General features: G+C 44.6%; 1 protein-coding gene across 1 annotated transcript; it reads left to right on the top strand.

The window, feature by feature from the left end:
• Nucleotides 1–47: 47 nt before the first annotated feature.
• Nucleotides 48–25085, top strand: Ddx25 (DEAD-box helicase 25). Its single transcript, XM_052756387.1, has 12 exons — nt 48–245; nt 814–880; nt 1132–1176; nt 1643–1778; nt 4150–4242; nt 4351–4453; nt 6133–6247; nt 7505–7682; nt 13843–14080; nt 14955–15117; nt 17719–17907; nt 19344–25085. The coding sequence occupies exons 1-12, from the start codon at nt 183–185 to the stop codon at nt 19403–19405; spliced, it is 1452 nt and encodes a 483-aa protein (XP_052612347.1). The 5' UTR covers nt 48–182; the 3' UTR covers nt 19406–25085.
• The last annotated feature ends 333 nt before the right edge of the window (nt 25086–25418 follow it).

The raw sequence follows: 25418 nt of genomic DNA, 5'->3' as shown, positions 1-25418 counted from the left end.
CGCACCTCGCTCCCCCTCCGCCCGCCCCGCGCTGGGCCCGCGCCTGCGCAGTGCGCCGCGCCACGGGTGGTCGCGAGGCGGACGCCGGTCCCGGAGCCTAACCATTGGCCACTGAGCCGAGCCGGCGCTTCCCCGTGCGGGGGTGGCAGCACGTGCCGGGGGCGAGAGCGGAGACCGCAGCTATGGCGTCGTTACTTTGGGGAGGCGACGCTGGGGCGGCAGAGAGCGAGCGGCTGAACAGCCACGTAACCGCCGCTGAGCAGGGGAGGGCCCACGGGCGGGAGCTAGAACAAGGACTCCCGAGGGAAGTCCCCTGGGAGGGGGAGCGCCCCTCTGGCGTTTGGAGTAGGGTGTCAAGTGATGGGGGAGGTGTGGGCAGGGGTGGAAGGGCCACGGAAGAGGAGACTCCCAGAGGGAGGGCACACCTTTGATTGGAAAGGGCGAAGACCCCTGGAAATCCAGACAGAGAACGCAGCTGCTAGTCCCTAGCTCTGAGTGTTCTCCTCTCCTGATTTTGACCATTTAGCAGGTTTCCCTTCTTTGTGGTCACCTTTCCCTTGTAGGTGTTGTAAACCACCTTTCACCCAGGTACTGGCCGTATTCAGACTAAGAGACCTCTAGAAGAGACGATGGAAGCTCCCATCTTTTTATAGGATAATTCATACAGTGGACCGATTAATGAATTCACTAATCCTTAACATTGCAAAGGAAGGAGTTTGGGGTGGTCTTCCCTGCCCCTGCTGTGGGATAGCACCAGGCTTCTGCTTGATGTCTTGCTTCCTAACATTGGTTGAAATTTGTCCCTTTCAATAGTTTTCAAATCTCGTCCACCCCAGGAAGAACCTCCGTGGTATCAGGAGTACCACAGTCCCAAACATAGGTGAGTGCTGTTAGGCTAGAGCAAACTGGCGTGATTAAAGATTCTTCAGCCTGTATCTGCCAGCTGAAATAGCTTTGGCTCCTTTAATTTAATTTACATACAAGATCCTCCACTACCTTCCCAATCACTTTACTCTTCCTGGAAATGACTCTGTTTGCATACACTAAAACCTGTGAGAAATTTTGAGAGTGCACTGTATTGTTTTTTCAACGTTTTTCTTTACATTTATTATTTCTCTCTTGCCCTTTTAGACGGCTCTCTTAACACCGAAGAAGATGATGAAGAGGACGATGTAGGTAAGAGACGTTTGTTTGCATGTACTTTCTAACATTGCTTGGTTTATCATCCCTTTAACAATTGTAATGAATGGGATTGCATTGGGAAAGCACTATCTTTGCTTTCTTTTTGAGTGAATACAATCAGACAAAAATACTAAATTAGGAGGGGGTATATTTCTTTAGACAAAGTGGAAACTGCAAGGAATGGGCTAAGAATTTTCAGTTTTGCAAAGAAGAATTAGGTCCTGTCATGATTAGATGTTGGTTTGCTCAAGGTCAGGGGTTGGTGCAACAGAGCATAAGAAACTGGACCTTTGTGAAAGAGGGCGTTCTCAGTGCTGTGGCATTCCTTCTAGAACTTTCTATTAGAAGAAAAATGGGAATAAGTTGCAGCTGTTTTGTATATTTCTACCGAGTGTGAGAAAACAGTTAATTAGATGCCATTCAGGAGGCTTGATGTCCCCTTTTGTTTTTGCTTTTCTAGTGGATTTGGCAGCCAATTCACTCTTAAACAAGTTAATCCGTCAGTCCTTAGTAGAATCCAGCCACAGAGTGGAAGTCTTACAAAAGGATCCCAGCTCTCCACTCTACTCGGTGAAAACATTTGAAGAACTACGGCTGTGAGTATCTTAACTCTCAGTATGTAAGAATGCTTATGCTAGCAAGAACTAACTAGCATACTGGTACTAAAAGAACATCAGAATCTCCTTTATTTTCTAGTAGGCTGTGTTAAAATAGATTGTATAATATTACATGCCATTAAAATACAACTCAAAGAACACTTGGATACCTAAGTTGCCCAGCAAACTGAGCACATTTTGTAGTAAATCAAAATATTTTAATCTTGCAGGAGTCAGGGGGATACCAAGCCAAGCACAGCCATGTTGTCACCCTCCATATCAGAATCGACACAGGCATTGATGCCCCAAACATTATCCCCTTAACCACCATTTAAAAAGATATAAGCCTTTACTTTGCTAACCATAATTTATTTCAAATGGTATTAAAATGAGTAACTTCCTCAAATGAGTTTTCATCCCCTAGGGCTGAAATTGACATGAAGAAAATATATTCTAACAAAAAAGAACAGATGACAGATATGTGTGGACAAAACAGGCTTATTTTGCCTGCTAGGCACAGTAGGCAGAATGGTCCTGGTTAGGTAGTAGTTTGCCCAGCCACCCAAAAGGCAACTCTAGACACACTTTTTGCCATTGCCTCAGGGGCCCCATTGCTTGAATTAAGAGCCTGTGAGTGAATGTGAGCAGCTGCTGGACTGCTCATCCCAGGACTTGCTGTATTCAGCGTTGCTGATATTTAGCATGAAATTTTACTTTGTAGTAGAGAAATGGCTTGTGGATCTGGAAGATATCTTACTTGATTACAGAGGATTGATTGGATTCCTGTTTCTCATTTGGCCTTTGTTGCCAAGTTCCAATTGGGAACACCCAATATTTGGTTTCCAAGAGAAAGATGTAGTAACATGTGAACTTACATAAAGGAAAATATCCAACATCCTGATGCTCAAGATATTTTCTAAGTGGTAGACAGTCCTGCCTATGATTAAAATGTGGCTGCCAGTCATCCACCACGCAATGTACCAAATTAAGAACATCCAAATGTAGCCAGGCCACTATACCTTTAACCCCAGCACTCAGGATGCAGAGGTAGGTGATCTCTGTGAGTCTGAGGCCAGCCTGGTCTACAGAGACAGTACCAAGACAGCCAGGGCTACAGAGAGAAACCCTGTCTTGAAAAAACAGAGGCAAAAAAAAAAAAAAAAGAAAAAAGAAAAAAGAAAAGTGTGAGTGACTCGGGAAAGGTGTAAACAGTTCAGCCCACTCACGTTGCTCTCATTCTGACATTTTGCAGAGGAGTACAGGAAAGATGCATTTAAAGTTCTTTCGTCAGCAAGGTGAGATTATAGGGTAATGAGTCTGAAAGAAATGATAAAAGAATCACCTCAATCAAATGTTTTCTTTTTCTGGAAATGTCTGTCATTCATGAAAAGGAATTAAACTATCAATGCCACTTTGCTTCCCAGTTTCATGGGAAGATAACACTTGTGGTATATGGATATACACACCTTTTATCCAATGAATCTTCATCCCCAGCCATCTCCCTAACAGAAAGTTTGGCTTTAGGCCTTCCCCACTTCCTTTAACCTAGGCTTCTAGCCTAGGTTATTATCGTAGTAGTCCAACTTAGAGGCATGATTGTATGTAGTTGGGGGAGGGTCAGGGTTGAGGTATGAAGAATGTATTTCTAAGTATTGCTTTCAGCGCTGGTAGCTGGCTAATCTTCATTGCCACCTTCACTGGCTTTGGAATGACCTAGGTCACACACATCTGAGTATGTCCCTGAGGGTGTTTCCCACGGGGTTTAGGTAAGGAGGAACGAGCATCTGCTTGTGGGTGGCACTGTCTCGTAGACTGGAGTCTCTGAGTAAAAAGTAGGACAGGAGAAAGCAAGTTGAGCATCAGCATTGTCTCTCTGTTTTCTGACGGCAGACACAGTGAGAGCAGCAACCTCACACTCTCACCATCGTGGACTCTACCCCTTCTTTTTTTTTTTTTTTTTTTTTTGGTTTTTCGAGACAGGGTTTCTCTGTGTAGCTTTGCGCCTTTCCTGGAACTCGCTTTGGAGACCAGGCTGGCCTCGAACTCACAGAGATCCGCCTGGCTCTGCCTCCCAAGTGCTGGGATTAAAGGCGTGCGCCACCACCGCCCGGCGACTCTACCCCTTCTTAAACCATGAGCTTCTGTTGAGCACCGTGTCATAGGAAAGTGATAATGCTTAATTGCAAAGTGGCTTACCTCAGAAGTGTATCTTTCAAGTATGCATTTCTGAAAGCTGCTGGTACATGTATTAATGAGGCTGCTGACCAGCAGAGGCTTTGCATGTTTGAGAATTTTTATTTATTTATTTACTTATTATTTATTTACTTAGCTATCTATCTATGTACCCATCTATTTATTTATTATTTTACAGAAAGGAAGAGTTACTAAAAGGGATTTACGCAATGGGATTTAACAGACCATCCAAAATCCAGGAGATGGCCCTCCCTATGATGCTCGCACATCCGTGAGTTCACAGGGTAGTGGTCTTGCAAGTTGGTTGTTTTTGGTTTCTTCTATTTATACCCAGGATCTTGTGTTCAGTTTCTACCCAGCCCTCTCCTCTTTTTCACAGTCCCCAGAACCTCATAGCACAAAGCCAGTCGGGAACTGGAAAAACGGCCGCCTTTGTCTTAGCAATGCTAAGCAGAGTGAATGCCTTGGAATTGTTTCCACAGGTAAGGAAGGGCTCTGGTGGAAATAATTGTAGCTGTGATGCCAACAGTGTTTCAGCAATGCCTGGTCTTTCTGCAGATATATGATTACCGAAGTAAAATGAAGAATAGGCATTCCTTCATAAAATCCTAGAGTGTTGGGGAGAGTATGGGGCTAGTACCGAGTAATACACAGCCCCAGCCTTAGAGTCCAGCTGCCTCCAATTCCAGCCTTGCCACAACTGCCTGCCTAGCTGGGTGTCAGGGACCAGTTAGTAAGTCTCCCTGGGTCTGTTTTCTCTCTGCCAAGTCAGCACTCTAAAGGCATGGATCATCATTGATCTCCTCATGCTCAACTCCTCACACCCAGTGTAGCCTGCATTGTAGAGACCATTCCTTAAGCACTGAATGACAAATGAATGTGTGAGTGTTTTTCTCCTAAAGTCATCATGTGCATTCATCACTGTGCTTGGAATAAGTAAGCATATAGTGATGGTGTCTGCATGGCTGTAGGGTCAGAAGGGCATACAGTTCACTCATTTATCAGAAACTCTTGCGGGGAAAGTGTCTTCCTGAGGTCACAGAGTGGCTGGTAGAGGCACCCAGCTCACAGTTCTAGCCTCATTTCTTTTCACAAAAAGAATCTGGTCCTGTTTCCCTCTTTCCTCCAAAGGACACTTAGAAAGTTCTTTCCTGGGCTGACTTCCCATATGTGCTAAAAGCCTTTCTCAGCCAGCTGACAGTGATTCCTAGAAATTGTAGATGCGTGTGATGGGGGCCAAGCACAGGAAGTGTGCTTTCCACATAAGGTCACTGAAATTTAGATTGAAACTGTGGTATCCATTCAATTATTCAAGAGAGCCATGCTTGAGCCCATGTTATGGAAATGTGTATGGAAATTATTTTTAGCACTTTGGTGGTTGCCTTCCCTACTACAGACCCTGCACATGAACACATTAAATAACCACCAGTTTTGTTGGAAATCTCCCCTGGAGCTGCCTTCTCCAGACCCCCCCCCCCAAAGAAAGCCCACCAAGCAGTGGATCCTTCCCCTGGAGGGTATTTAAGGCCCCTCCGGCTTCCCCTGAGACCACCCGGGAATGCTTTGCTCAGATTAAACCTGGATTTAGTAATCTGGCCTATTGCATTGGTAGAGTTCCCCACCCCCTCAGGATATTTTACTTACCAGGTTCCTTCCGACAGAATCTTCATTCGACAGTCACCACTTCTATGGGAGATGAACTAGTGAATGGGAGTTGGGGGGAATATTATTCTGGCAGGATTATGCATTTATAATGTGGATTAAGCAAAGCATGCTGGAGACAGACAGACTCTTAAGAGCAAGTAAGAGGTGATAGGTATTGTACAAGCTGTGGTTTATCTTGCCTTCTTCATGGATTCCCAGCTCCCTATATCCCTTTCTCTCTCCATCAAAAGACCAGTAACTTATGTTTCTAAATAGCCCTGTAGAGAGGAATATATAAAGTAACTATTTCTTTTTCAGCTCCAACCCCTCCCCTGAGTATTCACCTCAAACCTATCAGTTATTTATCAACTGTCAAATTATATTCAATTTAAAATGTTTCATTCAGTGAAAATCTTCAGTGACATTTCTATGCCTCTTCCCATACAACTTTTAATTGTGGTTCAAATTTGAGCAGTGGCTTGTATGAACCTTCCCCCTCCCCTCTTCTATCTCACAGTGCCTCTGCCTGGCTCCTACCTATGAACTGGCTCTGCAGACTGGCCGTGTGGTTGAAAGGATGGGGAAATTCTGTGTGGATGTTGAAGTGATGTATGCCATTCGAGGAAATCGAAGTATGTACCAGTCAGCCTGTCTTGGCTATTTGTTAAATCCTGGCTTCACACCTAACTTCTCTGCTTTCTCATCTCTAAAGTGGGGAAAATAACTTAAATGAAGTGGTCCAGACTTAAGCACCGGTACAGTCTGGCATATAATGAGGACAGTGCATTATTTCCACACCTTGTAAGAGGATGCCCTTTTTATAGTCTGCTTTTTGAGACTTGGTGATTTTGTGCCAAACAAGTTTTATTGGAGATTTTTTTCATTAAAATACTACATGCTTATCATGGAAACTGAAACTTTAAAGGATGAAGATTAGGAGATGGAAGTCTGCTCTTCTTTGCCCCAGGAAAAAGACAGGAAGCCGGTGTTTGCTCTTCCTTGAGCCCATGCAGATGCATCTGCACATCTGTTTCATTGAGTGCTCACATAATGGGAGCACGTCACACCACCCTCTGACTGGCTTCACAGCATCCCATATTTTTTACATCTAGACTATTATTGAATGTTTTGTTGTTTCCTGTTTGGAAAGGCTTTGTGGTTTGGAGGGCTTGTTTTTGTTTTGGGGGTGCTGGAGATAGACACTGGGGCCTTGTGCGTGCTAGCTGAGTGCTCTCATCCTGAGTGTACCCCAGTTCCTGTAGCTGAAATGGGATCTCTCAGCTCATGCAGTGACAGGCTAGGGACACTAGCTGCTCTGGAGACTGCAGTGGTGTCCCCGGCCTGTACTCCACACCTGACCAGTTTCCCCACAGCCATGCCATTGTTCCCACAGGACAATAGAATGTTGGAATGTGGTTTTTTTGTTTGTTTTGCTTTTGGTTTTGTTTTGGTTTTTTGTTTGGTTGTTTGGTTTGGTTTGGGAGGTTTTGGTGGGGGGAGTGGTTGTTGTTTTGTTTTGTTTTTGTTTTTTTAGACAGTGCCTTACTGTGTTGGCCAGGATGGTCTTGAATTTATGTAACAAGTGATCATCTCACTTCAGCTTCCTGAGTAGTGGGGCCTACAGGATGCCACGGTATCCATTTTATCTAAGTGTAGCTTTTTAAATGACCACGGAGCACAATCAAATATATAGGGCTATTATTACCATAAACCTAAAAGTCTGAAATCCATCCTGAAATTCTGCAGAATCTAAATACATCCATGACCCGCAGGGTTTGCGCTTGAAAAATGATACCAAGCACTACGTCCTGTCACCCTGGCCTGTGTCCTGTCACCATGAGGTGAGCTGTTTTGATCTACAGGAACACTTCAAACCCTTTTCTCCACAGTTCCTCGGGGCACTGAAATCACCAAACAGATTATAATTGGTACTCCCGGGACTGTCCTAGATTGGTGCTTCAAGCGAAAATTGATTGATTTGACTAAGATCCGTGTATTTGTCCTGGATGAAGCAGATGTGATGATTGACACCCAAGGATTCTCAGATCAGAGTATTCGTATCCAAAGGTAACCTTCACGTTCATCCATTCCTCCTGGATTTTCAGTCTAAATGATCAATTTTGTTTCTCTGCTCTTCCTAATTACTTCCATTGCTTAATTTCTTGGTATTATCACCTCCGGACTGACTTCAGGTTTGTCTTAGTTTCACCAGCTCAGGGACCCCTCAGACTGCTATAATGCCTGCCTTCACTGTGCGTGCCTCTCTGCTGTGCGTTTGCAGTGCAGACTTACAGGTGAAGTGTGTGTCCTGGGTCACACGAGGTTTTGCCAGTCATGTTTTATATCCTGAGCGGAATCCTGAAGGAATCTGCTGAAGGCTGCCTGTGATGGCCATTGGGCTAGAATAGAAAACACGTGGTGTTGGAGCAGGTCTAGTCCTGACTCCACTTCTAGTGTGTAAGTAAATTATACCATTTCCCCAGATTTCTCTAACAAATCACCTGAAGGGCTTCCGATAACACATTTCTGGGCCCTTCCTCACACTCACTGCATTGAGATCTAGGGAGGGAAGTTAAGAATCTGCCTTGCTCTTTTTTTCTTTCTTTTTTAATAAAGTTAAGATGGTGGTGCATGCCTTAAATCTCAACACTCAGGAGACAGAGGCAGGTGGATCCTCTGTGAATTGGAGGCCAGCCTGATCTACAAAGCAAGTTCCAGGATAGCCAGAAGCTGTTACACAGAGAAACCCTGTCTCAAGGGGGAAAAAAGTAATATTTACTCAACTTTAAATTCAATAGTATTTAGAAACAGTCGACCCCTGCCTGCTCAGTCCTAAGAACATGCTTGTCTTTTCTGATGCCACCCTTCAGATCTTAAATAATATGCTCACATTACTGTTTCCTGATGTAAAGTCATCGTCTCCTTACTTCTCAGTGTAGAAAGTAGCCCTGAATTTTTGAACTACTGCCCTTGCCCACTCTCTACCTTCTCTCAGTGGTTAAATCGTAAGAGTTTGATTGTGCCAACACTGTTTATGTCAGTCTGAGTACACATGCACATGCAGGCACACACTGTTGGCTGCTGGTCCAGCAGTGTAGTGTTCTTACTGTGGTTTTATTATACAGCTTTCCCTTGACTGTTGTCTTTCTCCCTTGCATTAGCCCTGTGCAGGGATCTTTAGCTTTTCCCTCACTATTCCATCAGCTGTGTCATATGCAAGAGGTTTCTTCACATAGTCAAATCATGTTGTTTGTGTTTATAATTTTTAATATTTCTTTTATTCTTGAGATTATAATATCATTACATTACTTCCTCCTCTCCTTTCCTCCCTCCAAACTATCCCATTTAGCCTTCCTTGCTCTCTTTCAAATTCATGGCCTCTTTTTTAAAAATTATTGTTACATGCATATATATATATATATATATATGTTTTCGCACATATTCCTTAGTAAAACCTGCTTGGTCTGCATAATGTTACTTGTATGTGTGTTTTCAGGGCTGACCATTTGGTGCTGGGCAACCAGTTGGTGTGCTCTGCCCTGGGGAAGACTGTTTTTCCTGCTCTCAGCATTGCTTTTTACCCTAGTATTTTGTGTAGGGTTGAAGCCCACAGATATGTGCAGTCCTCACGCCAGGAAACTTTCTCTTTGCAACAGACAGAGACCATTATAGAAAACCACAACTGATCAAAATGCAGAGTTGTAGAGCTAAGACCCATTGGATACATCTACAAAAATCTCCCCCACCTAAGGCTCAGAGATCATAGAGGAAGAGTGGGGGTGGGGGTGGGGGGGGAGACTGTAAGAGCCCAAGGAACAGGTAGTCTACTGTGATACTGTGTAATGTCAAAAGCTCCAGCCATAAAGTGTCACTGACCTGGCTGCCTGCACATGAGTGAGCAAGGACAACAGCAGTAGACATGCCAGAGTGGATGGAGGAAAGTCCATGAGGCCTCGAATCATGTTTTTAGTCGTTGACTTCTGTTTATCCGGGAGGCCTCTCCAGGTCTCCCTCTCCTACCTGTCTGAGTGTCCAGCCCTGTTGTGTACTTTAATCATGGCTGTGCTGTTGCTCATTTGCTGTTTTGCATCTCCCAGTCCCTGGGTTCCTGTGTAATTTCCTGAATGTGCTGGGTTGTATTTTCTGATCTCCTTTAAAGTATATAAAAAGTTCGTGGGTTGATTTTGTTTTTTAGCTTGTATGTGTCTCAAAATGTTTTTACTCTCTTGTAAGTCTGGTCTCTGTTGCTAGGAATCCTATATTGAAAAACCATTCTTCCTCCCAATTTCAGGTGCAATGTTGAAAACCAAACAGTTTTCCCTGGGTAACTTTATGTGTAATCAATACTGTGAGCTTCTGCTTCTGTGGCTGAGAGGTTGGATGTCACCCTGCTCCCCTAGACCTTGATCTTAGCCTACCATTGGGGTCTCCTGCCGCCTCCAGATCCTGATAGTTCTCACTGGAGTTTGTTGACTTTTATTATCAAACCTTGTGCCTGCAAGTTCTGGAAATTCTCTGAAGTTGTTTCTTTTCCTAGAGAGAGCCAGTATAGGACATAGTCATCACAAACAAGAAGTATTAAAACTGGAAATAATTATACACATGTTACTAAAAAGCGAGGGTTGCTATTTCTGTTTCCTGGTGATCCATTCTCTATTCACCTTCTCACTGTGTTTCCATCTTGGAGAAAGACATCTGTTTTCATTTATTGCACATCTTTCCAGAGACACCAACAGTGTAGTCACCATATGAGTACATGTCTTCATAGTTAAAGGTCTTTCTAAGTGCAAACTTTAAACTGAAAAGTGGCCCAAAACTTTGATAAGGAAAGTCTCAGTACCATGGTCAGATATTACATGCTTTTAAAATGTCAGGCACAAAGTATGCAAGACATGTAGCTGGTAGGACCATTTTTGTTTTATTTGATAGAGAATTTGTGGGATGAATAGAATTTGCCAGAATTTTTATTTACACGATACTACTAGTTTATATTTGGGTAAGATATGAGCAAACCTGTCTTTTATTTTCTTTGTTTTATAAAAAGTTCATAAATATCATCTCCATTTTAAAAATTGAAGTATCTTAGACTGTGTGTGTGTGTTTGTGTGTGTCTTGAGAAAGACTTTTTCTGTAGCCCAGGCCAACCTGGGACTAACTATATAGCCCAGCTTGTCCTCAAACTCATGACAGTCCTACCTCACCCTCCTAACTGCTGAGATTACAGGTGTCAGCCAGCATGCTTGACAGGGACACATTTTTATTACTGGGGTGTGGTAGAGCACAGATTACACGTCTGAAGCAGATTCAGAAGAATCAACTCTCACACAGAAAGCTGTGTCATCTGTTACCAGCATTCTGCCTTTCCTTACTCACAGAACATTTTATTTAGGTCTATAAACCGTGTCTCCCCCTACCCTTTATTGAAATTAGATTCTTTCCTCATACAGTATATCCTGATTATAGTTTCCCCTTCCTTCATTCCTCCAAGTTCCTCCCCATTTTTCCTCCCCTCCAGATCCACTCCCTTTCTGTCTCTCATTAGAAAAGAACAGGCTTCTAAGAGATCACAGCCAAACATAACAAAATAAAACATAATGCGATGAAGCAAAAACTTTCATCTCGAAACTGAACATGGCAGCCCAACCGGAGGAAAAGAGTCCCAGGAGCAGGCACAAGAGTCAGAGACCCACTTGTTCTCACACTCAAGAGTCCCATAAAAATACTAAGCTGAAAACTGTAATGTATACTCAGAGGGCCTGGTGCAGGCCCGTGTCAGCCCTGTGCCCACTGCTCCAGTCTGAGTTCATATGAGCCTTGCTCAAGAGGGCCTTGTTCTCCTGGTGTCCTCCATCCCCTCTGGCTCTTACACTCTTTCTGCCTCCTCTTCTATGGGGTTCCCTGAGCTCTGGGGTGAAGGATTTGATAGGGACATCCCACTTAGGTTTGTATAAACCAGGTCTTAAATTTTCTCTACTTAAGACTCATTTTCACTGGAGAAATTTTTACATGACTCTCAATATTTAGGTACATAAGTGTATATGTCAAGCATTTACTGAAAATAAGTCATAAAGAGATTAAAGCAGTTTGTTAGTATGTATATAATTTTACATTAATGATAAAAATAAAATTTGTATAATAGATGGATGTGCCTTTTATTTTTGTATCAAGAATTAAATATTGCCTGAAACAAAAGTTATTCAATATTTTCTAGAGTTCATTGATATTTTTAAATTGCCAATGCTGGAAATACCATTTTAAGTATTTAATAAAAATAGCAGAAATATGTTTCACACCATTTTGGAAATTATTAGAAATTTTTTCCTAACCTCAAGTCACAGTTAATGTTTTTTGTTTGTTTGTTTTTTATGAAATTCAAGTCAATAACTCAGAAAGTTTTAAAATTAAATAGCCCAGCAATTACGACATACTGGTTTGATAAGAACATGTTAAGGAATGTTTCTGTGAGAACAGAAAGCCTTGTAGGGAGCTCAGACGCATACAGTAGTGACCAGTTTGAGCTGAGTGTCTCAAGCAGTAGTCATTGGTATTTTGTATGGCTTCGGGGGCACGCACAGCACAAAGTGAAGCTGCTGTGTGCCCAGAACCAAGACAACAGTGCAGCCACACTATGCACCCCAGGCAAGTCTGCTAGAAACACCTCAGGTTCATTACGGGTTTGATTTTGAATTAGTTGTTGGCCTTTGCCCGCTCAGATATCTTTTTCCTGAATTGCAGACTTTTGCACACTCCCCACATTCAGTTATACAGCCCAGATGGGGTCACAGTCCACAGTGTAAGATGCTTTCTGTAGACCCTGAGCTGCAGCTACTCCATGCCCTGGAGATAGATCCCAGGGACAACACTCTAATGCATGCTCATTTGGGTGCTGTGGCTGAGCTAATTGAGGGGCTACTGTTTCACCTCGGCGCTGGGCTCTTGAGGGAGCCACCTTTAGAAATTTGAAAGCACTGCCTTTCTCCCCTAAACTTCCAAGTCCATGTGTGCACTGGCCCCTTGCATCCCTGACCCTGGCGCCTAGTCTAACCCTTGCCTCCAGGTGCTCTTTAATGGGGGGGAGGGGTGCGCTTCCTTCTGTCTGAGGTTAAAATGGCAGTCTCGGCTTGCTTTTTCCTGTCTGGCTCCTACTGGTGGTATTTCCTGGTTGTTTCTTTTCCCTCACTTGCTTTTCTTGTGTTATGGATACAACATCCACCGTCCCTCGCTGAGGGTACTAATCTCAGTAGTGTTGCAGGGTGGTGCTGCTGCTCTTTTGGTTTCCGCCTATTCCCAGTTTCCACGTTGTCTGAACTGGCCAGCTCTCCTGTTTTGTTTGTTTGCTGCATCCGTCTTTCACAAAAGGTGGACCTTTCTTCTCCCCATCTGGCAGTGCTTGCCGACTCTTCATAATCTGAGGGGCTGAAATCCCAGGAAGCGTTCCTTTCGGGTGGTTGTCATAGGGGGCATCAGAACTAGGTGATGCTCTGACCTCCTTCCAGGAGGCAGCAGCGCTTGGCGGCTGGCAGTCTGGATGAGAAGAGCTACCAGGAGGTGTGCGTGCTTTCATTTGACTCGTTCACTTCGGCCACGTGACTCATTCCACCTACCATTAAGACTCCTATCTCCAAATAGGGAAATTCTGCACTAGTCTCCTAGTAGTAAGTGCTTAGCTGCTGAAATAAGGGACCCAGCTGTTTGTTCATTATGGCCAGAGGCCAGGGGAGACTCCCCTCTTGCCGTCCTCTAACCAGTAAGTTAGTGTGTTTACGTTGTAGAGTAAGACTCAGAACTCATGATTTAGTAGTCAAATGGGGCTTCTGAGAAGGTCCCTCTTATTTCCTACTCAGGAGAAAGCTGTGTAATAATTAGAGCACTTACACTGGCTGCTCAGCACTCCCTTTTTTGATTTCCTTTCGTTTGGTTGTTAAAACAATTCCTTTAAGTGGTTCAGCTCATTCCCTTTGGATGTATTCCCAGTGTGAGACTACTGAACCTTTCAGTAGGAAGAGATTGGCGTGTGTGACTGCTGACCCTCCAGAATGCTCGGAGATTCACATCCCACATATATTTTTCCAAGTTCTTGGTGGCAGATAGGGACAGGATGTTTGACTTGTTGCCTGAAGGTGGAGCTGATCACAGCACACAGCACCACGTAAGCTTACAAGTATGCCAGTGCTTGGAAGAGTGATAGTCTGGCAGCTGAGTGACAGTCATCTTCCTTCTCTTTCAGAGCTTTACCCTCCGAATGCCAGATGCTCCTCTTTTCGGCAACCTTTGAGGACTCTGTGTGGCAGTTTGCTGAACGAATCATTCCTGACCCCAATGTTATCAAGTTACGAAAAGAGGAACTGACCCTGAATAACATCCGACAGTATTATGTGTTGTGTGAAAACAGAAAAGACAAATATCAAGCCCTGTGTAACATCTATGGTGGCATCACCATTGGCCAGGCCATCATCTTCTGCCAGGCAAGCCTGCTGCCTGTGTCTTTGCCACAGACAGATTCCATACAAGTGCACGGGGAGACTGTACCATGAGTAAATGCCATCGAGCCAGGCACTGTGTTCACTTTAACCCTCAGAACAGCTTTGACTAGAATCTTCAGCTTCGGGGTGAAACTTAGGAAGGTTGGCTGATGGGATAGATCTTAAACAAAGGTCCCTTTAGAAACCCTGCCGCTAGCACATCCACACTTGGCTTTTCCAAGTCTGTGATGTCACTTCTACTGATATCTATCCCACTGTGCTCATTTTATGTGGGCTGGTAGGGGAGTTGTGCTGTGTTTGCTTCTTGCCATCTGACCCTTTTCATGCTCATATGCTTTATTTTCATTCCTACCATGTGAACATGCTTGGCATTATGAGCAGGGTGTTGAGACATAGCCCCTGCTCTAGACTGGCATCTGCTGGCATGTGGACAGAACTGAAATCCTCTGTAGAATGAAAACAAGTTCAACTCTGCCCCAAGATAGCCATGTAAACTAGGCAAGTTGCTTAGCTATAGAATTGTTTTCTTTTTGGTCCATTTAACAAAGATGATGATGATGATGCAGATGCAGAAATGGGTATCTGTTTTATTGTGTACATAAAGATGTTAATCACATGGCTCCTACAAAGAACTCTTGTAGTGTTTGTTGGTTTGGTTTGGTCATCAGAAAAGAAGGCCAAAGCTTGGTCAAGTTGAGAGACGGTGATTCTTCAAATCGCAGAGAATGTCATGCCACAGTCTAGACCTTGGAAGACTGAGGGAGAAGGAAACAAGCCCTCTGCAGCTTTCCCCCTTCACCCATGAGCATACAGGGCAGCCAGTTTGCTTTGACTCATGCTTTGATTTCTCTCATAGACACGGCGAAATGCCAAGTGGCTGACTGTGGAGATGATGCAGGATGGCCACCAGGTGTCCTTACTAAGTGGGGAACTCACAGTGGAGCAGCGAGCTTCCATCATCCAGAGGTTCCGAGATGGCAAAGAGAAGGTCCTCATCACAACCAATGTCTGTGCTCGAGGTTTGTGGAAGTTGAGTGTTACTGGGAAATGTATGCAGTCATAGAAACACCACTCTAATCAAAATCAGAACCCGCCATGTAGCTAGAGTTTTCCTGCCTGGCCCACAGTCAGGACAAATCTCTATCACCCGCCAGTCCCACAGCCGCCCAGACCCAACCAAGTAAACACAGAGACTTATATTGCTTACAAACTGTATGGCCATGCCAGGCTTCTTACTAACTGTTCTTACAGCTTAAATTAATCCATTTCCATTAATCTATACCTTGCCACGTGGCTTGTGGCTTACCGGCATCTTCACATGCTGTTTGTCATCGTGGCGACTGGCAGTGTCTCTGACTCAGCCTTCCACTTCCCAGCTTTATTCTCCTCCTTGTCCTGCCTATACTTCCTCCTGCCTGACTACTGGCCAATCAGTGTTTTATTTACTAACCAATCAGAGCAACACATTTGCCATACAGAACATCCCACAGCACCGCCACCTCCCCAACATGGTCCTAGCTTTCTCTGCACCAGTCTCCTCCCAGCACATAGCCTCTGGCAACTGCTGCTGCTGAGATTTCTCTTCCAGACTGCTGCCCACATTGAATCATATAGTGTAGAGCCTTTGTATCTGATTTGTCCACCTAGCATGATGTTGCTGAATTTCCCCAGCTTTGTTTGCTAAGGCAACAGTAGTTTTGTTCCTCTTCATTGGCAATAGTACTCCATTGATAGCTCAGTCATTTACCAGTTGGGTATTTGAATTGCTTGTAGCTAGGGGTTACTTTGAATGCGTCTGCAATAAAAAGTCATGTGTAGGTCTTTGTATCCACACACGTCTTCATTTCTCTTGGGTAAATGCCTTGCTGTGGAACGGCTTTCTAAGAAACTGCAGCTCTTCTGCTGTGTCTCAACCACTGTGCACTCCCACCAGCAGGGTGCGCTCCCATTGATGATGTTCCACACCCTTGTCATTCATTAATCTTGTCAGTTTCTTGTTTCAACCATTCAGATGAACGTGTATCGTATCTCCATGCGGTTTGAATTTGCATTACCCTAATAACTAATAATGCCAACATTATTAGTATCTTAGGTGTTTCAAGTTTTAAATTTACAGTTTCAGGCTGAGGAGTGTTAAGAAAGAGGACTGCCTATTTTTTTTATCCTTCTCACATCGTTGCTTGGACCCTATACTCAAATTGGACCCCAGACTCTAGGTCAGCCTATACTCAAAATATGTTCTCTAGGTCAGCCTATACTCAAAATATGTTCTCTAGGTCAGCCTATACTCAAAATATGTTCTCTAGGTCAGCCTATACTCAAAATATGTTCTCTAGGTCAGCCTATACTCAAAATATGTTCTCTAGGTCAACCTATACTCAAACCACGTTCTCTAGGTCAGCCTATGAGTATAGGGTAAACCTATATATTTGAGTAAACCATGTTCTCTAGGTCAGCCTATACTCAAACCACGTTCTCTAGGTCATTGAATAGAACAAAGGCTCTACTAGCCTTGTCTTGGAAGCCTAGCCTCCCTGAAAAAGGGTGAAGCTCCTGGCCCTTGGGAACTGTTCTTGCCTGGAGCTATCCAAAGGGACTTTGTGCTGTCCAGATGGTGGCCACTAACTAGCTGTATCAGCTCTTGAGCACTTGAAACATCACAGTATGACTGAGGAACTGGATTCTTTTTAATTTGGCTAATTTAAATGTGAATAGTCATATGGAGTTTTATGGTTTCCTTTTTGGACAGAACAATCTCAGCCTTAGCGGGGAAAATGGCAAAGAAAGCTCCAGGCTGAAGGCTCAGAGCAGAGAGGGCAAGATGATGATGTGGGCAGCCTATCAGTGTGGACATGGAGGCCCAGACAACAGAGAGGTGTCCTAGGCAGCACTAGGATTGAAAGGTACTGAAGAAAGGAAAAAGTTCAGATTATTTTTAAATGCTGGGGATTGAACTCGGGGCCTTGTGCTTGCTAGGTGGGCACTCTACCACTGAACCCCAGCTCTAGTCAGAACAGGTCACTTGGGTAGGAAAATACAGTGGCTTTAGAAAATGCCTAGCCCTTGTAACTGGAACTGAACATGGAGCTGGGGTGAGCCCGTAAGTGGTTTGAGGACTCGAGGAGCGTGTATTCTAGGCTGTGAGCACAAGAGCCCTGGACATGGCTGTGGTGGCCATCCTCTGTGACGTTAGAAGAGTGGCAGAAGAGGTTGAGGGAAAAGCATTAGAACGTGGAATGCAACATGGAAGGGATAAAAACAGACATGATGAGAACATAGCCATGGAGTAGAGTTGAGCTGCATCCCATAATAGGTAAGAAGACTCTGCACCTATGAGCCTGCTGGGGACTAAGCTCCACAGAAGTAGGGAAGAGCTTGGCCTTGTAGGCTTGGCGAGGGCCTCTCTCTCTCCCCTTTCCCCACTCACATATACATGCTTTGTACCCGTTTAGATTTGTGCAGAATTAGCTTTGATTAGCTTGACTGCTACCCAGCATCACAGACACCACAGTGCGCAAGCAAACTGACCTGCTTTAGGACCCCCTAGTGAGAGTTCCTTTGGCACATACAGTTCTTGGTGGATTTGGCCTGAAGACCCTCTAGTGTCTCTCTTCTCCTAGGAATTGATGTGAAGCAGGTCACCATCGTTGTGAACTTTGACCTTCCTGTAAATCAATCAGAAGAGCCAGACTATGAGACCTACCTCCACCGTATAGGACGGACAGGACGCTTTGGGAAAAAAGGTCTCGCCTTCAACATGATTGAAGTGGATAAGCTGCCCCTGCTTATGAAAATACAGGACCACTTCAGTAAGTAGCAGGCTTTCACATGCGCAGTAGGAGCCCCAGACTTGCTCATACTGTCCATGAGGGCAGTGAGAGGTTGTGTGAAACAGAAGCCGTGAGAGAATAGCTTCTAGTTCATAGGATGAAAGTCATAACCTAGGCCAAGTGATCACGTGATTCCTTTATGGTTAAACAGAAGTTTAAGTGTCAAGTAGAATTCACATGAGCTCATTCTGCAACCTGTAGAATTTTATGCCCATAGAGCAATACCACAAAGTAATGACACCCTTTAGGATTTATTGTGTCCAATTTCCTCTTTTACAGTTTCTCCTTCTGTTGTCTCACCCTCTCAGACAGGACAGTCCTGACTTCTGTAGGTTGCTTTGCAACCTTTCCCAGCCCCACATCTGAACAAGCAGGCTCAGCTAGTCTGCTGGGCCCTAGAACTGTCAGAATGCACTCATGGGAGCGTCAAGGGTTACATCACTTGGTAGCTGTACCCCCTCCCCTGCAGAAGCCAAGTGTAGTGGTACACATCTTTAATACCAGCACTCAGGAGGCAGAGGCAGAAGGATCTCTGTGAGTTCAAGGCAGCCTGGTCTTCATAGCGAGTTCCAGGACAGGCCAGCCACATAGTATGACTGTCTTGAAGAGACAAACAAAAATTAACCCAAGCCCAAGAGAGCTGTGTAGAAGGCTTTTCATTTAGATTATATGATCATACCTATTTTTGAACCTGGCCACAGATAAGGGGAGTGGGGGGAGCATGGCAAGAAGGCATTAAGTACCATCTTCTCGGATGGGACTTTGTTGGAAGCCGTAGGCACACTCCCCAGGAAGTGGACTCACCGAACGTTGGAATGGAATTTGTAAAGGTTTTCAGACTGACTGCTGCACATCCCACCGACCCTTTAAAGTACTGCTTAGGCACCCCATCTTAAACTACCTGAGTGGTTAGGAGAGAAGCACCCATGTTGGCCACTACTGCTCTGCTGAACTCTTGGGAAGTAGCTCCAGTGAGGCGGCTCGGCCCACCCCGGCTTTTCTCACTATCAGCAAAGCCTCTTTTGCCTCAAGGTATCCAGACATGTACACTCTGGATCCAGTCTATTTGCTGCTGTTTTAGGTTATGTGGGCCAACTCTTTGGTAAGTGTCTTGGGGCTTCCTCTACAAAATGTCACAGGAGCAGAGGGTTTGTTCGTTTGTTTGTTTGTTGAGACAGGGTCTCACTGTGTAGCCCTGGCTGTCCTGGAACTCACTGTGTAGACCACGCTGGCCCGAAACTCACAGAGATCCACCTGCCTCTGCCTCCTGAGTGCTGGAATTAAAGGCGTGCGTCACCACACCCTGCTTAGAAACTGTATTTTAGAGGTGTCACTGTTTCTAGTATGACTGGCTGGAATGAACTTGCGTTTAGGACCTGGGATGAGACTGGATCCTTTCTCTTTCGTTCTTTCAGATAGCAATATTAAGCAGCTCGACCCAGAAGACATGGATGAGATTGAAAAGATCGAATATTGAAGAGAGGCCTTTGTTGTTTGTGGGCTTTCCTAGTTTGTGAGAATGTTGCAGCAGGTTTTGAAGATAATTTTCTATGTTGAGGCTCTGTCAAGGTGAAACTGTCACAGACAACAAAATAAATGTCATGGTACTCTTCATTCTAAGACCCAAATTGATTCAAAGCATGTGACTGGTTTAAATAAGAATGCAGATTCCTTCTTCTAATCTGTTTACAGGTAGCATCTCCCTGAGCTGCTGTGGAGATGGCTTTTCATTTAGATTATACGATCAAACCCATTTATGAACCTGGCCACGAGGGGGCAGTAGAACATCACTAATTTTAGAATGAAAGCTGGCAGGACAGCTGGAAAGCCACCCATTTTCAGACCTCGCTCACAGACTGCCCTTTCTGTGTATCAGTTTCCCCATTCACACCCTTGCTCTCAGGCGAAAGGATACTTTAAAATTTTGGAAGAGACAGAATTTTAATATTTCAGGTGACATCCAGAATTTCTGAATATTTTCCACTTCTGCTTGTTACATACAGTCTTCAAATCAGAAAAGATTTGTTATTTCACAGTCTTTAAAAATGTGGCTTTATTCTAGATATTTCTCAGAAGAGGGCAATGAAGGTTCCAAAAAGAGCAAGCCAGGCCTTGAGGAGATGCTGCTCTGTGGGGACAGTGCTGATTGTGTGACCATGAGGGTCTAAGTTCACATCCCAGCACACAGCTGGGAGCCAGACACGTAGATCAGGAACTCACAGGCCAAGTCAGTCCAACTGAAATGGCAAGCTCTGGGTTCAGTGAGAGACACTGTCCGGAAACCAGGTGGAAAGCAGTGATGTCAGCCCACAAGCATATGCACGCACACACGCATGCACACATGCATGCACACACATATATGCACTCACCCATGCACACCTCCACACAAACATGCATCACAGAAATCCACCAAAAAATTAAACAGAATAAGCCCAGAAATAACATGTCAGGGAGTCAATGATGTTGTTTGTAAAAGCTTCATGGTAGCAGAGCGTGGTGGCCCATACCTGCAATCCCAGCATTCAGAAAGCAGAGTCGGGGGATTCCCACAAGTTTGAGGCCAGCCTAGTCAACACAGAAAGACCTGTCCCAGAATTTTTTAAAAAAAAAAAAGTTTGTTTCAAGAAAAATTTAAATCTTCCACGAGAATCTAGACATTTTTCTGTAAGCAAAAATTTTCTTAATTGCCACATATGCTACTTAGAAATTAAAACATGAGCCTGAAAAAAATGGGGTGAATGGCTGGATTCTCATAAAGCTAAAGTCTACAGCTCTGCCACACTCCCAGCTGCCAGCGGCCTCTCCAGTGAGTGTGTGCCACCCCTGCTGTAGATGAGGCTCGTGGCTTGTCTATTTTGATAGTCCACGTGGCTGTCACTGTGCCCATGTTGATCCCTAAGTCCAGGGCTCAGAAATGGGAGAATCGGCAGGCTCCCTCATAAAACACTAGGTGTTTACCATGCATCCTTGTTCTAAGCAGCAGGGGAAGGGGAGATAAATAAGATTCAAGACACCTCGGCGGAGAGTATAATGGCAGAGACCCCGTCTAAGCCAGCATCCAAACAGCTAAAGGGGAAGAACACATGTATCCAGGGTCACACAGATGGTCTCCAGGATATACCAGGCCTCCTACAGGGGGCTGGGATATGCCTAGCACTATGGCAGTCTCCTAACATGGGTCCCCTGGGACAGTATTCCAGACCCAGCTCATCCTGGGTGTTACCTAGAAAGCCTAGGAAAAACTGCCAGTCCCTTGTCCTGGGTAGACAAAGCCAGATGCTCTAAGGATCCAGAAGTACTTAGGTAGAGAGCTGGAAGTGTTGGCACAGTAGCGGATAGAAAGACCTGTCTAACAAGAAGATGCTGAGGCAGAAGTTCTTTGAGACAGTTTGCCAAAAGGAGCCGCCATTTGGGAATATCTGCTCCATGGTTTACACTGCATCTGCTTTCCTCTCTGTGACTAGAAACTGTCAGTCTTTGTCCTCAGGACCTTGCCCAGCACCGTACCCATAATAGCAACTCCATGATATTTACTCTCCTATTAAGTAAATATTTTTCTCCTTTTGCTCTCTCCTCATCCATTGGCATTTTCCCTGGTTTTGAACCCTGATCATAAGACATAGGATAAGCAAGAACGAGAGACATAATAAGGTATTTTGTCTAGCTATTTGAGAAATGACTTGGGCTCTCCACCCTACTCAGCTCAGCCTTGGTGTCCTAAATGAAACCGCAAATGCACACCATTTCCAGTGCAGATCTCCGGCAAGGACTCAGCAGGCCACCTACCACCACAAGAGCCTTTGGTAGGCTCTGCCTGGCAGCTCTTCCCACAGAGTCTGCAAACACTAGACATTCTTCTACCTTGTCCCTCTCCTCCCATTCCTTTGTCTCACCACCCAAGAGACAGCAAGGTCATAGCTGTATTAAACCGCTGTCACAGGGTGGTGAGTCAGCAATCCTAAGAGAGCTTTGCAGGGCCAGTTCCTTGCGCAGAAATGTAAGCAAATTTCCTATCTCCACCATGACCTGGCCGGGGTCATCTCTCTGAGTGCTAGCTGGATGAAGGAATAAATGGAGAGGCAAGAAATAGCCAGATGGTTCCAGACCATCTGTGAGCTGGTTTAATCAGCTGTGTGTTACTTGGCCCCAAAGACTAAACCAAATCCAGGAGGTTTATATTGGCCAGCTCAGTACTGGTAGCATACCGGACTTGGTGATTACATGTGGCAGGGTTGTGATTTGCAAGGGAACTGTGAGTGATCACCTCACAGTGATCAGCCTGGGCCCTGCGGCTGTGATGTTAGGTGCAGGATCTAAGGCAGCTATTCATAACTGAAAAGAGTTGCCCACAGTCTGGTAGGGTGTCTGACAGCTCAAGGGACATTACTGTGTTTAGAGAAAGGGTTGCTGCTCCTCAGTAGAGCTTGGTTACCATGAAAGCCACTGGCAGTCTGCACGTATGAGCAATGAGAAAAGTCTTAGAGGATTGCAGGAGTGGATGGGGGTGGGGAAGTGAGCAGTTCCTGACCAGACACGGGAGAAAGCCTGGTTGTGCCAACCCTGCATCTGGTTCTTGGGCCTCTTAGTTCGTGCAGGCTCCCAGATTAGAAAAAGAACCCAAGCGGAGCCATCCCTGCTGTTGGGCTGGTAACAGAAAGACAAGTCCAGACCTAGGGCCTCCAGGCTGGCCATGCACTCTCTTTCCACTGGACCTTCTGCTGGCACCATTGAACAGGCAAGCATACTGCCCTTCTCAGTGGGCCTCCCAGAGCCAGCACTTCGTGTCTATTAGTCTTCCAAGGGAGCTGTTCAATCCTGACCACTCCGGCCCTCGGCCACTTCCGGAGAATAATCAGGAACGTCTAAGACCTGTGTGTCATTTTGCCCCACAGCCTATGAAAATGCTTTGAGGACTACTAACTTTCAAAAGCCGCTGTTGGGAGAATTAGCTATCACTCTGCCCCCTCGTGCCTGTCTGCTGGCTCCTTCCCCCTTCTACTCCTGCCCCTCGTTCCCTGGATAATGTTCTAATACAGACAGTGTCTTCTCGTTTGCCGTGGGCACCCCAGAAGGTCAGCTGAGCCATGCTCTGGCCTGTTCACATAGTGTGGCCTGGCCCATTATCTCTAGACACTGTTCTGATTTCCCGGATGGCTTTGCAAACTCTTGTTTATAATATGTGTGGGGCTGAAGCACTATCCACAGTTCTTAATTACATTTTTTACATTATTGTGGGAGAGGCCACGTGCATGCCACAGTACACTTGTGGAGGTCAGAGGACAAGTTACATAGTTGGTTCTCTCCTACCACTATATTGGTTCTGGCATGGGACTCAGGGTCTCAGGCTTAGTGGCAAGTGCCTTTACCAATGAGACACCTCACTGACCCTCATTCCCTCTCTCTCCCCCACACTCTTGCTTCCTCATATATACATTCTCTCTGTGTGTGTGATGTTTGAGACAAGGTCTCATTGTGCAGCCAGGCTGGTCTGGAGCTTGCTATTTAGACCAGGCTGGGTCTCTGCCTCCTGAGTAGGATTAAGGCATGTGCCCATTCTCCATTTTAAATGTAGAATTTCTGCTTCATACAGAACTAGTAAAATAATAGGAAACGCACCTGAAGTGTGCTGGGGCTCGATGAGAAAAGTAACTGTCTGGACACCCCACACAAAGCCCCAGAGCCCAGCTCTGTAAGTTCCCAGCCCCCTTGGTCCAGTGTTTCAGTCTTCTACTTCTGAGGAAGTTATAAACAAGTAAAAGCTCTATATAAGGAAAACAAGCTCCAGGGAGACTCTATCCACCATTTAATGGCAACCCAGGGTCTTTACTGTTCTTGATCAGAATAACTATGTATTTATTTCCGTTTTGAGAATATATCTTCACTGAATATGGATGCTCTCCTATTTTGAACTTAGTAATTTCCTAAGCTAGAATCAATAGATAGTCTCACTCTAGGCCCTTGGTTCATGGTGGTCTGTGGCTTGAAATCTTGGTTAGAATGAAGTGCTTGACCAGGATGCCCAGTTATGAGTGAAGTTCAGGGTCCAGTCATGTACAGAAGCCTCTGATGTTACTTTAGTTATACACTTTTAATTGAACAACCCATTTTGTAAAGTGGTGACATTCACCGTCCTTCACGGGAGTGCCCAGTCAGAGAGCGGACAGTTACTTGTAAAATCCATGGGAATTTGGCATAAAATGATCTCTGAGGCTCTGCCCATTCTAAGATACCATGTTTCTGTGACCCCACAAAAAGCAACACTGCTGTGGGATGTCTTTCTGTACACTGTGAATGTGTTGCTCTCATTGGTTGATCAATAAAGCTGTTTGGCCAATGGCGAGGCAGGGCTGGTACCTCAAGGTCATAGGTGGATCAGGTACCCACTATACAACACACATGAAGAATGTAAGTCATGGAGGCTTTTACAGACGGTTGCTCACAAATGAGAGGGATGGGTGGGCATTAGCTTCCAATAGCTTTCAGATCCACCAGCTTCTTCCTCACATGATCATGTCTTTACACCATGCTCCATCAGCTTATGCAGAATATAGGTTATTTTTAGTTTAATATTTCTGTTCTAAAAGCAGTAAAGCAGCAAGTGCTAGTAACAGACTCTCCCCAGCTGGAGCAGTTGCCGTCTTGATAACCCTTTTCGTCCTGATAGAACCACAGTTCATCATAGTGCATGTCTGATAATAACTAATAAGAACTGTTTTTGCCTGTTACCAGTCTTTGGGATGATTATTTAATAATAATTGGCTCGATTATCCTGTCTGGAAATATGCACACAAATCTTTGTTTATGATCATTTCCAACATTATAAGTAATGCTGCACAATATTTGGGATTTTTTTCCCTTAGGATTAAAGATGTTAAGTTTGAGTGCCAAACTGGGGCATTTTTATGACTGTCAATAGACAGTAGCAAACTGCTTCCTGAGGTTAAAACTGTGTATCAGTCTCTCCTCACGTTACAATCAGGGGAGGTTGCATGCTTATTTGGTTTGATTTACATTTTTCCCCATGCAAACAGTATTATTTCTTTGTGTATGATTCACCATTTGAAAAACATCTGTAGTATCATTTGTAAGATCATGTTATCAACTTGTATGAAATACGTGTGATTTCTTTCCAGATACAATAAAGATATTAACCTTTTTATTGAGAATATATTTTCCCCATATACCTGCCTTTTAAATTTTAGGTTACATCCCATGTAAAATTATGTGGCTCAGAGCTTAAGAGCATATACTGCTCTTGCAGAGGTCCTAAGTTCGATTCTCAGCACCCACATCACATCAGGTAGCTCCTAACTGCCTGTGACTTCAAATCCAGGGGTTTCAATGCCTCCAGCCTCCTTGGGCACTTGCACTCAAGTATATAAACTCAAGTACATACACACCACAATTAAAAATAACCTTTGATCTTATGAAATATGTTCATAATTCTGTAATTTTTTTGGTCTATTGATTCTAAATGTTAACATTACTCT

The sequence above is a fragment of the Peromyscus californicus genome, unplaced genomic scaffold (genome assembly GCF_007827085.1).
Source record: "Peromyscus californicus insignis strain IS unplaced genomic scaffold, ASM782708v3 Scaffold_11__1_contigs__length_118956290, whole genome shotgun sequence".
NCBI classification, from domain to species: Eukaryota; Metazoa; Chordata; class Mammalia; order Rodentia; family Cricetidae; genus Peromyscus; species Peromyscus californicus.
This window is presented reverse-complemented; position numbering and strand designations above follow the sequence as displayed.

Bases quoted from the DNA above. Each gene is read 5' to 3' on its own strand.
- Ddx25 (XM_052756387.1), top strand. From the start codon at position 183: ATGGCGTCGTTACTTTGGGGAGGCGACGCTGGGGCGGCAGAGAGCGAG. The intron at 4,454-6,132 runs GTAAGGAAGGGC...TCTATCTCACAG, and splicing joins CCTTGGAATTGTTTCCACAG to TGCCTCTGCCTGGCTCCTAC. The intron at 15,118-17,718 runs GTTTGTGGAAGT...CTCTTCTCCTAG, and splicing joins AACCAATGTCTGTGCTCGAG to GAATTGATGTGAAGCAGGTC.